Source organism: Geospiza fortis, unplaced genomic scaffold, assembly GCF_000277835.1.
Source record: "Geospiza fortis unplaced genomic scaffold, GeoFor_1.0 scaffold2, whole genome shotgun sequence".
NCBI classification, from domain to species: Eukaryota; Metazoa; Chordata; class Aves; order Passeriformes; family Thraupidae; genus Geospiza; species Geospiza fortis.
In genome coordinates, this window is record NW_005054366.1 from 1390765 (window position 1) to 1403594 (window position 12830).

Below are 12830 nucleotides of genomic sequence, written 5' to 3' on the forward strand. Positions count from 1 at the left end.
CCAACTTAATTTTTTTTTAGTGTTTCTGTAGCTGAAGAGTTGATTTGAGACGTTTCCAGCAGAAATTTGAATGCAGGTGGTCAAAAGGAGATTGTTTCTAGTAAAGACGAGTTTTAAGCACTCAAGTAGGGGTTTTTTGAGGGCTCTTAATATTTCCAACAGCCCAAAATCAAAGTGATTTAAACGTATTGCTTGGGGTTTTTTATTTCCTTAGTTTCTAAGACTTCAGATTAATATTGTCAAACCATTTTTTTATTGCCATGAAGGCAGGGAAAGTCCTTTTTAATGAAAGCCACAAGCTCTATACAATACCTTGACTCTGCAGCTGCTATCTACAATACCAGATTTCACTGAACTTACATGAAAATCCCCCGAGTGAGCCCACTCTGATCTTTTTTTCACCTCTTGCATTGCCACTGGGAAATAAAATCAGTTTTATGCTGGTATTTATTATGAAGTATATATTTAGACAATCCATGCTGCAATTTAGCTGTTCCGAGAGCTTCGGGGAGTTGTTTGAAGCAACTTTTTACTCACCTGCTTATTGAAACCCCTTTAGAAAGAGCTGCTGGGCTCACTCTCGCTCCTTCATTCCCCACAGCCTCTACTTTGCCTGTCCTTTGGCATCAAGGGCAGCAGAAGCAGCACACAGGACAGTGGCAGGAGGGTGGCTCATGGTTCACAGCCCATTTTGGGGCAAGGATGCATCTTAGAATCCCAGAATGGTTTGGATTGGAAGGGATCTTGATAATCATTCTGTTCCCACCTCCTGCCATGGGCAGGGACACCTTCCTCTATCCCAGGGTGTTCCAAGCCCCATCCAGTCTGACCTTAGATATTTCAGGGATGCGGCAGCCACAGCTTCTCTGGGCAATTGTGCCACGGCCTCCCCACCCTTAGTGCTGCAGGCAATGGGAAAAACAGCTGCAGCAATAGCTGAGCAAGAGCCAAGATTAATTGGAAATTGATTTGCACTTCTAAGCACAGGTGTCACACTGTGACCCTAGAGGTCTCATCTCACCCGGCTCCCAAAGAGCCCCCATGCTCCAGCAGGGCTCTGCTGATGGCTTGGCTGGAGTTTGTGAGCAAAGCATCAGAATAAAAACCCCTCAGCCCTTAAATGCTGAATTTTGGAAGCTGCTCTTTGAGAGGAGCCAGATTCATCACCACTGAAATGGGATGCCCCAAGTTGCCCTGAACGATCCCCACACCACAGCCCTGCATATGAAAAGAAAAGCTCCACACAGGCTCATTTAGTCTAGTTTTATTTTCCTTGTACAAGTAGCCACAGGCTAAAATCTAAACAGAGCAAACTACAAAAAACCTGGGTGTTATTATTATTTTTTTAATACAGAGCTAACAATCGTGGGATCAGTGGGATTTCAATATCACGACAGTTCAAAGCAAGAAAGGTAGAAAATAAACAGTAGAAAAGTGCTTTGCAATTTGGGTTTTTAGTATTACTGCTAACAGTTGATTCCCAAAAAGGACTGGGACAAAGGTTTAGCATTGGTTTTATTATGACTTTCTTACAAACGTAAAGATATTGCAAGTTGAAGTGATGGAAATAGGATCAAAGTACAAATCCCTCTTTGCTTTTTAAGTGAGACCCTGATCCAAAGCCCCGTGAAATCAGGCTTGTCCCCGACTCGCTGGGCTTCGCACCGGCCCCGTCCCTTCTTGCCACACGATGCCTAAGCCCAGGCTCTGCCCTTGGAGTAAGCCTGGAGCCATTTCCCTGATTCCCAGTGTTCCAGGGCTTTCAGTGCCATGGCCCTGTGCCAGCAGCGCTTTCGCCCGGGGGTGCTGGTGCTTCACTCCTCCCCATCTCCCTGCCCGCAGCTCCAGCCCAGGCACCTTCCTTTTCCTTTCCCTTTTTTTAATTTGGCGGGTGAGGGAAATAAATGAGCTGGCATCAAGTTGCTCGATGGGATCTGTAACCTGCCTGCTCCGGCGCGCACGGGGACGGATAGATTTCCACACACTGTTTGCACAGATGAAGTGAGGAGCTCCCCCCCTTTGTTTTCATAAGCTTTTAATTTCCTTTTTTCTAACCAATTTTCCCAGACTTAAGTGCTGTCAGAGGGGGCTCAGACACTGCACTGATCCCCCCTGAAATGCCATGGGATGGCTACTCCAGAGGAACACTCCCACAGGCAGCAAAACTCTTCCCTTCACTATCCAGAGGCAACAACACTTCGTAGCTTCTCTCCTCTTATTGTCAATAATTTAAAACCTACAGTCCCTTTGTATAATTTTGGGTGGAAGCTTTAAAATTCCCAAACTGGTCCAGCACTTAAATGTATCAGCCCCTTTACAAAACGAGGAAGAAGAAAGATAATGATAGACAAATAAATACCTGAATCAACAGTGTGAAAATACCCTGTCACAGCATAAAACTATTCCCTGTTCAACTAAAGACAATGTGGATACTATCCCTGAGGAAGCAGCCATCTCTGGTTAACTTGAGATCTCCAAGAATAGGTTGTGCCCATTATGGGTTACCAAAAAAAAAAAAAAATCAGCTTTTGGATATTTATTTCTTCCTATTATTTCATCTCACCACAGCCAGAAAATAAGAGGGTTTTTGGGATCGGCTGAGAAAAGGCAACAGGTTGAATTAGTGTAATTATTTGAAAAATACTGTAGGATCAATTCCTACCCCAAACACAGGCAGTTTCCAGCAGTTTGCACTGGATCCAACACCTGCCCGTCATCCAGTGGTTCTATCTCTGGGTAGAACTGATTCCTCCCATCAGCAAAAAGTTGGGGGAAAAAAAAGGAATAAGAAACCTGGCAAGCTGTTCCTTAAATGTTGTGGTGTGTAAAGGGAGTGAAGGGAATGCTGCCCTTGGCTGGCAGGTGGGCGCTGATGGTGAAAGGCCCTGGGAACCACCCTGGGACTGTCTGGCTGCCTCAGCCTCTGGTCTAGGGAGAGCAAATGATGCCGTGACCCCTTTCCTGTGGCACAGCCCATCTGCCACACACGGGGACCTGCTGTCCCAAATGCACCCAAATACAACGTGTCTACCCAGGTACAACTGTGCCCTGAGCACAGAATAAAAGTCCATCAGTTTCCTTCAAAACCAGGGCAGCAGTTTGGATGAACGAAGGACAGACTGTCCCCCATGCTGAAACCAAACACAAGCTCTTGTTTTAATTCTTTTTTCCTCCTCATTTCACAGATGCAGAGCCAGACATTCGCTAGGTGATGTTTTTCCAAGTTTTGGGTTGGGACAGTTTTGCCTCCAGCCCTGTTCAAGCACTGCAGTACAGCCAGTGGGGCTGTTATGTGTCGCTTTTCCAGCTTTTCCAGTGGCAGCCAGAGGCACAAAGCCAATATGTAATTTTGAGTGTGTTTTTTTGCCCAGTTTGGTGGACTTAGATAATTTAGGGAAGACCATGGATCCTCATGGATCACCAGACTTCAGCCTCATCCCTTCAGGGACTGAGCTGCCACAACTGTCTGTGTTTGGTTCCAATGGTACGAATTGATAAGAGCAGAAAAGAAACCCCAAAAAAGAGAAAAAGCTAAACATCTAAAAAATAGTCTTTAAAGATTTACATCCATCTTCAACCATCTCAAACCAACACAGAATCTGCATTGGTTTAAGCCACCATGTTTCTGCATAATTAAAAACAACAAAAGAAAAAACTCTATTCTTGACATACTATTGTATTCCAACTAGTCAAATGGCACAGAATTTCCCTTTAATAAAAGGAAGTAGTGACAAATACTTGTTACTATTACAATATCACAATAATATGATATTAAATTAATAGCATGTTCACAGCTCCAGGAAGTCTGAGCTGAACACTACTCTAGGTTCTGTGTTCACTTTGGCAACGGTACTTATTCAATGTGAACGGCGGCGTTACACACATGAAAAAAACAATAAAAAGAGAAACTGGGCTGGAGTGGGAGCAGGATGGCAGGAGGGGATCGGGTTGTCTTTGATATGAGGTTATAACTTGAGCTGTTTGGTGTCTTCTCCTCCCTCCTGCCTTGCCCTAACCGCAGCATTCCCTGGCTCCTGTGGTGGGGTGGGCTGTGCCCTTGGTCTCACACAGCGCTGTCCCCCCACAGTGCCTCCGCAGGCTGTCTCCAGGTCCAGCTCACAGGTGTGAGCAGGGATCGTCTGACAGCCCATTTAGCCTCTTTGGTGGGGTGGGGAAAGGCTGTTTGGGGGTGTTAATGCCAAAATGTAACCCTTTGCATCTTTTCTGTTCTGCATGATGTCTACAGGAGGATGAATTTTAATGGAAGAGGGCTAGGAACACTGAGCCTGAACAGCTCCTTGCTCTTGAGGTTGGTGCCATTACATCTTCTTGGGCCAAGCTGGATGAGGACAGAGTCCTGCTCCCAGATAACCCTGCCAGCACCAGGACTCAGCTCAGGGAAGAGGCATTTGCTCAGCCTCCTGTATATTGTACTATTTACACAGCCATTGGTTGCATCCCATTGCCAGCTGGGCAGGTGATGGGCGTGTTTTTGACACAAGGGACTCTCCCACTGGTACCATTTAAAAAATATAATTCATACTTTTAAAAAACTTAAACTAATTTCCTTTCCTGATTCTGTTCACTGTCCTTGCAAATACAGCAACGTTTGATTTACCATCACATACACAAAGAGATCAAACCTTCGCATTTGCCTGGATTTAACCACCTCACACAGCAGGGAAAGGGCTGCCCTCTGTCACCAGCTGGCACCTGGTGTCCCTGTCCCCTGTGTGTGCCCCCATCTCACCCATGGGCGATGCTGGTCACACACTGACTCACAAGGCTGCACCATGCCAGGACAACCCAACCTCCACAGTGTCACATTGGTGGTTGATCTCTGGAGGGGATAAACCCTCTCTTTGGTGTCAGGAGCTCCTCTGCCCACCATGGGCATGGGGAAGGGGCAGCTCTGGCAGCCCCCAGCATCCTCCTTGCCTTGTCCCTCCCAAGGAACCAAGCCTTTTTTGGCTCCACTCATCCTTTGGACGTTCTGTGGCTGGAATGGCGCTGGAGGAGCTGGGGGCAGCTCAGTAGCATCTCAAGTGCTCTACTGGGGAAGTGCTCTATTGGGGTTTCCCCACAGGTGCTCCTGATAGCAGGGTGGGCTTTGGGACAAGACAGTGATGTCCAGGTTCCCACCTCCCAAGGGTGTGTTGTGCTGCTTGTGCCAGCACACGCCATAGATCATCCTGCTGGGAATCAGCCTTGGGGAGCAGCACACTGATGCGGCAGAAGAGTGCTCTAGCCCCAGCACTGGAATCTGAGTACCCCGTCCCTTCAAACCTAGGATGGACCAGTGCCCAAATCAGCCCTAGAAGGCAGTGGTGCCAGGGAGCCACAGGGCATCACGCTGCGTATCTGTGACAGCCCCAACAATCTTTAAAGTAAAAAACCACAACACAAATCTCCGCCACACAAAATCACACTGGAGCCCCCAAAAGTAAAGCTCATAACACCAGTGAAGCATCGTGCTTCATGTGGGGCTGGGTGGGAGAGGCAGGAATTGAGGGAGAGGGGAGGACACACACACACACACACACACACACACACACACACACACACACACGAATTTCTCTCACACTTGAGGTAGAACATTGCTTTCAAAGGTTTGGAAGTGCTTTACATGGGAACGACAACAAGGAAGCCACCAAGGTGGCGGGTACAGAGCGTGACTGCTGAGGTAGGACCATGCTTGTACTGACCAAGTGCTATGCTACTTGTTTGTTTGAACACAAAGGAAGACGAAGGTATTTCTGCTTCCCAGAAGACATTCATTCCGGTTGAGGTAGGTTCTGAGTTCACTCGAGTTGTCTGTCCAAGTCTTTCAGTAGCCCTCAGGCATCCTTTGACACACACACACTCTTTTTTTTTCCTTTTTTTTTTCATATTATTTAGAGTCAATCAGCAAAAAAAGTATCCTGAGAAATAGCAAAAGTGTACAAAATCATCAAATCCACGGAGAGACAGCCTTCCTAGGCTCAATTTTTGGAGTCCAGTTAGAAGGGTTTTTCCAAATCCAGTCTTCTGGAAATAAAAATAGATCCAAAAAGTAGTCCTAAAGCTGCTGATCAGGAGAAAGTCTGGGATGCCAAGAGATGGGGGCTCCACTGTATCCCCAGTCTGTCAGAGACTGGAGAGTTTGCCAAACTCTGCCAAGGAGTCTGTTACGTAGCAGCTGCGGGGAAAATCCATCGTGACCAGTCTCCAGACAGCCATCATTGGAAGAAACACATTGAGAGGCTCAAGAGAGGTCAGAAAGATAAACTTCACAGAGTTTCCAAAAGGCTGTATACATATATATATATATATATTTATATATATATATAAAAATAAAGCAAAACAAAAAAATAACAATCAGACCGTAGAAATCTTCAATTGACCTGAGATTGACAACTCGTAAAGACATCACCAGCCGTGGGTTTGGTTTCTGGTAACTCCTACAAGAGGCTTTGAGTCTTGGCAGTTTTATCCTTCATTGGCAGAACCGTGGTTGGGAGCTGGAGCAGCAGGACTGCTGGCATGGGGGTTTTTTGGGAGGGGGTCTGGCTGCTCCTCAATGATGCTGAACTCATCCAGAGGGAGTGTGGAGATCTGGGTTTCATCATGAGGGGCTGACAGGCTGTGAGCCGACTGGAGAGAGAGAGAAGGGGACAATGCAGTGACAGTGACAGCTGTCCCATGCGCAGCCAGGTGTGCTCCCATGCTGCTGAACTTACCGTTATTCCCTTCTCCTGCTGCTCCTGGGATGGGGATGCTGGGAATAACCTCTCCAGCTCATTCATATCCAGCTGCTTTCCATTCAAGTCCCGGTCATCCCTGTCTCTACGAGTGGCCCCGTTCAGGACAAGGCCTGTGGCACTCCGCTGGCTCCGGGGGATCTGAGGGGTTGACAGCTGCTCCTGCACATTTTTGCACATCAGCAGCCTGAAAAAAAAAAGAGATGGAGCCTGAGAGTGAGAGAGGTGGTTCATCCTCTGTTCCTTCTCTCAGGCTGGCATCTGCCTTCTCCCTGTGCTACATTCCTTCATCCATCAATCCATCCTATAAAGTCCAACATTGCACTGAGAATGTAAGACTCAGGTGGGCACACTCACAGTACCAGGGACCACCACCCCGTGTGAGCAGTGGCACGAGCATCCCTACCTTCCTCGGTACCCAAACATAAGGAAGAGGATGCAGAATATGATGCACGTGATGCCGATGTGGATCCCGATGATGATGCCGGTTGTGGAGGTTTTGTTGTTCTGCTCGTCCTTCATGCAGTCACAGGGAGGATTCAGCACTGCCAGGAAAAGGTGGATAGGTCAGTGGTGCTACTCTTTTATTGCTCCTCTGGCTTTTGGGGAGCCCAGAGCCAAAGTCAGAGCCTTGGGCAGTGCTGGGAGTTGTGTACGGGAAGAGGAGAACCACACGGGAACAGGGGTTCACTGCCTGCCTATGCACCTCCCTTGCTCCCAGCACCCCAGGAAGGGAGACACAGCAAGCACAGGACTGGAATATCTGTAGTGAACCATCCCCATTACCTGACACAATTAATGAAAAAAACCTACTCTGATGTTAATTTTTGCAATAGCCCATGCTGAAGTGGGAGGTAAGAGGCAGGCACCACACCAGAGCAGGCTGAAACCTGATGGAGTAGACAGATGCCAGTGAGATTAATATTTACTCCAGCACAGACAGAAGGGTAATAACTATCTCTTGAAGATATTCCCACTGGAGGCTTAAAAGTCTTCCAAGAGCAGCAGGATGTTTTTTACACATAGATGAATATGAAAGGTGTGATCAGTTAAGGGATTCCCTCTAGAGGTTTCTCCTTCGCTGCCACGTAATACAGAGCTCACACTCTGCAGCCACTTCCCTTTCCAAAGGCACGTGTCCTCCCTTTTGACCAGTGAGGGGCAAAATATCCAGGAGAGCTCCAGGAGATGCTCAGTGCACCATATCTCACCTGAGGATGGCAGCTGGTACCTTATGCACTGGGGGTTGTTCATGTTCATAGCCTCACCTCTGTCTCAAGCTTAGGGGACAAACCTGGCATGTGCAAAACATTTGGTTTGTCTTCCCCCCATTGGTAAAAAAGCCATCCAGGTGCTCTTAGCCCTGCAGAGTTTTGCCTCAACATTATTTGTGATACTGAAAACAAATGAGTGGCTGAAGGTGAGATGAAGGTAATGCCACAGGGGGCACGCAGGATGTGTTTGGCCTCACCACCTTCCTGCAGAGCTGTTTCCCAAACCAGCAGCGAGACCCAGGTCCCATCTCACCTGTCCTCTCCACAGTTTCCCTCAGGGACACGAAGCGGACAGTGGAGTTTCCGTCCCCGTGCTGGTTGTAGGCGAGGAGCTTGACTTCATACACCACTGATGCATCTGCCCAGGGGGACACAGGAGGGACAGTTCAGGTTTACACAATAAGCCTTATCTCCCACAGTGATGCTTATCTGGGAAAAGAACATCTTACCAAATACACACAAGATGCTGCAAACCTGTTGCTGGGAATGCAAAACCTGTGGCACAGCTGCAGCATTTAGGGATTGGGATACACATTTGCAGGAGCTCTCTCCTGCAAATCACAACAGGGTGGGGAGGGGACATGGATCAAGGTGTCACCATACTCACCCAGGTGAGTGATGTTGTAGGCTGTGATGTTGCTGGCCAGGAGCACTGGACCCGTGTACTGGGAGAGGTGGACTTTGCGGTAATACAGCTTGAAGCCTTCGTGCTGGCCCAGTTTGATGGAGGGCTCCCACGTTGCCTGCACGGTGGTGCTGTTAATGACTTTAATAAAGAGGGATGGCATGGCTGGGACTGAAACAAAGAGAGAAAGACAGTGGGTTGCAAGTGCTTTTTCAGTCTGCATGATGAGAAATTCCCCAGCAGCCTTTCCCTGCAGTCACTGCACCAAAGAATGTGCCAGCTGAGATTGAGAAAAATCTGAGCAGACCAGAATCTGGTTTAACAGCTTTAACTTCTTCAGGGAGCTGCAGGAGTTTGCAAGGACTCCCTCTGCTAAGATCAGCAAGCAGAAAGTACTTTTACACTTTGGTTGCAACATGATGCTCAGTCTGGCCGGGTCAGGGTAGGAATGCAGCAACTTTGGCAATACGTTCTCAAATTCCAATTTTTTGCCCTCACCCTGAGGCACAGACCTTTCAGAGTGATTAATGTCCCTGGCAGGAAGGAACCAGAAGGGATGGAGCTGGAGACACCATCTTAAAAGTGTTCTAGGTACCTGCACTGGCATGCAGGGGGCTTGCTCTCCCCATCAGCTTTAGGAGGGAGATTGGTGACTGTGCTGGAGACTCAGGAGAGAACCAGAGCATCTTCATCAACAGCCCCAAACAGCTGAGCAGCCTGAGATCCCTGCACAGCTGGGGCTGGCTTGTTTTGGGAGGCAGGCACTTACCTGGCCTGAGGGGCACACAGGGGGTTAGCTGGGAAGATGTCCCTGCTGCTGATGCAAAGTCCACCAGGAACATGCTCCAGTCAATGCCCCAAAACCCTGCCCTTATTCTCGGGGTGTACTGCAGAGTGGGTCCCTCTCCAGACCCCCAAAACTCTGCCTGGCCCCATCCTGCCCCATCGGTCTTTCTTGAGAGGCAGAGATCTGCAAATTAAAGCCAATTTTCTTGTGATACCTGGGTTTTCCAAAGCTGGCTCTGCCCCCAGCCCAGCCTCTGGGCAGCACTGCAGCACACAGTCCATGTTTTCCCCTCCCTCCCTTTCTCTACACTGATCACACCAATACCAGATATGTCTCAGCAGGACATTTCACTGCTGATTTTTTTCTCATTTCCACAAAACACCCCCAGGCTAAACTCTCCCATCAGTTCCCCAACCTTTGGCACCATCCAGTAGATGCAAAGCATGAGGTGCTACAGGCTCTGTCCTGCCCTGCCCAGGGCTCTGCTCCAGCACCAGGAGGGAGAAAAGTTTTTGGGCACCAAGCTCAGCTCACCCCACAGCAAAATCACCCAGCAGAACAGCTCTACTTCTCCAGCAGCCTCCAGGCTTTGAGGTAGAGCTATTTTTGCCATCCCACATGATTACAAGCTCAGCAGTTCCCACATACAAGGCTTGCTGGGCTTGCACTGGAGCAAAGCTGCTTTCTGGCTTGTTTCTCCCCAAAGGGACTCTAGGATGAGCTGTGCAAACCTGGCCTTTGGCACAGAGTTCAGCACAACCATTAGTGAGTGATGGGGAAAAGCAGATGAAACGTGGCCATGTCAGTCGAAGAGTGATGAGAGCTAAAAAGGGGATTTCCTCAATTTAACAGTAAAACTGCACAGCACAACTGTTTGCCTTTTCCTGGGTACTGAGAGCTCAAGCTTTCCCATGATGAGATTTAGAGGAAGGATGGATGCCTCTCCAGCTGAGCAGGAGGGTCTGGGCAATCCTGTCTCTTCCCAAAGTGATGTCCTCCTTCAGGCTGCAGGGGCTTTGCTTGATGGCCTCTGAGGAAGCCCATGGAGCTGAACAAGTCCCTGCTGACTGCCACGCATCTCCACGTGGATTCAAGAGGAAAGACCCAAGGTTCTGGGTCACATAAATGAGATCTCATCCTGCTTGAGTGCTGCCATTGTGAAAAAAAATGGGCTGAAGTACTCCTTCTTGATAGGATTTATTCTGATGTGCATTTCATTCCTGGCAAAGCTGAATTTAACAATTCCTGGGTGCAAAACACAGAGTAAATTCTATTTATATCAGAATGTGCCATTCCTCCCAAGGCTGTGTATTTTTGCAATCCAAATAAATACTCCTTTTTTCTTATTCTCCCAATTCCCTCCAGGGCAAAAATCCCCACTCTGAGAAGTTGGACACTTGCTTAAAGCATCACTTTTCCAGCCACGGGTGAAAACACCACAGAAAGGGAAATTATCACATTATCCCCTGGACAAAGAAACACTGATGTGGGCCATCCTGATTTGTGAAGACTTGGCTTTATTTTATGGTTGCAGAGCCTTACATTTAATAAAAACCACAAGAATATCTCTCCTTCAAAATATGGAATATAATGTATTTATTCAAACTTTGAGTATATATATATATATGTATGTATAATACTGATTATAGGTATAGGCACTTGCAGAATGCACGTGCTGTTTATAATGTGATTACACAAATAAGTGTATACAATGGAATATATCTGTCTGTGTGTAAATGTATGTACACACACCAGCAGATAGGTGCTTCACAGAAGTAGATATTAGACATAATATGGAGCTAATATAAGTGAGGCATCTCCCTCATGCTAAGGGCTGGGATACTTGTTTTCCTCTTCCGTGCTGTTTGGAATTTTCCCCAGGTCATTTCAACTTTCTTCTTGAAGGCGTCTTTAGCCGAAGATGACTAAAGGAACAGTCTTCATCCTAGAAAAATGTCAAAAAGTCCTGGAGAAAACCCTAAAAAGCATTAAAAGACAAGAACAAGGAGTGTGTGCTGCTTAACGAAGCAGAGAGCGTTTGAGATTTAAAATACCATGGCATTTGTGAAACGGCATAAAGGAGAACGACAGGGAGGAGGCAGAAGGGCCTTCCCAGAGAGTGAGGAGGACAAGGTTCACTTGAGTCCTTTCTCTACAGCATCTTCCCCTCTACTTTCCATCCAAAATCAGCACTGGCACAAAGGAAGGAGCACTGTGTCTCCAGAAAGCATCAGAGGCTCCAGCCAAGCACCCTCTCAGCCCTGAGAAGCTGATGGCCCCAAGCCAAAAGTAACCCTCTCTTTTCTGCAGAGTATTTCATATTCCTGCTCCAAACAATACCAGCATAACATGGTCACTCAGACCAGCTGGCAGCATCTCTGCTGCCCTGGCTCCACTGAGCTGTCCCTGGCTGCTGGATATGGCATCTTGGAAAATCCATCCTTTTCTGAAGCTGTTAGCACAGATCCAGGGGCTCCCTGAGCTCAGGGGGGACTCAGCTCTCCTGTGCATGTTGAGAGGGCACAGGGTAAAATGGCATGGCCATAAGAAGAGACAAATCTGCAGTGAAACCTGAATTTGGTGACAAAAGCCACTGGACTCTGGCTCTCTGAGCCACTCTCTCCTCTGTGAGCAGAAGGCAACAGGCACCCGAGTGAAGAAAACTGAACAAAACAAGGCCCAGAGCTGGGCCTTGTAAATATCTCTTTACCTTCCTACAAGGCAAACACAGGCTGGGGTTGAGTGATCTGAACCAAGCCAGCTTGTCTGTCCAGGACAGGGAGCTAATTCCTGAAGCTTTGTTATACAGGACAAGGCCTTTTTAGAAGGATAGCAGGACAGAGATACCTTAAACTTCAGAGAACCAGGAAATTTATGATCCCATTATCAGGATACTATTCCTGTCATGATTGAAGGTAATAATGACAAAAAGTCCTCTCTCACTTGACCTGGACTACTGCATAGTCACCAAGCTCTGTAGAGCATGGCTGGCTCGTAGCTCCTGGGGCTGAACTTGGAGCATCGGGTCAGGGAGTTTCAAGCTTTGCCTCAGCCCATCCTTCTGCCTCTAAATTGTGAGGAAAAACAAACTCCAAGGGTGACTGATTCCCTGTAGAGTATCAAGGAAAATAAACTTGCAGAGCAACAATCCAGTGGGCGAGGATTTACTGGTATTTTTGCTTAAATTCTGTAATGAATATCTGCAAGGGCTGAGAACAGAAGGAGAACTGGATCCCCCATTTGATCCTAAATAGCATCATCACACCAAGGCCCTCTCTGCTGGAAATTCATAATTACTAAATGTTCATAAGAATGATTCCTAGGAAATTAATCTCCATATCTGAGACAAGCCAGGATTCAGAAATAGATGAGTCTCTAGGAAAACATTCTTCCAGTTCTGACTG

General features: G+C 47.5%; 1 protein-coding gene across 1 annotated transcript in view; it reads right to left on the reverse strand.

Moving 5' to 3' along the window:
* Positions 1 to 1248: 1248 nt before the first annotated feature.
* Positions 1249 to 12830, reverse strand: part of IGDCC3 (immunoglobulin superfamily DCC subclass member 3) — a 91581-nt gene continuing 79999 nt past the window's right edge. Inside the window, exons 10-14 of the mRNA XM_031059655.1 lie at positions 8622 to 8810; positions 8268 to 8372; positions 7147 to 7285; positions 6720 to 6927; positions 1249 to 6633 (exon numbers count right to left, since the gene is read on the reverse strand). Of these exons, the coding sequence (XP_030915515.1) occupies positions 6469 to 6633; positions 6720 to 6927; positions 7147 to 7285; positions 8268 to 8372; positions 8622 to 8810 (806 nt within the window). The 3' untranslated portion in view covers positions 1249 to 6468. The remainder of the gene's footprint in view (positions 6634 to 6719; positions 6928 to 7146; positions 7286 to 8267; positions 8373 to 8621; positions 8811 to 12830) is intronic.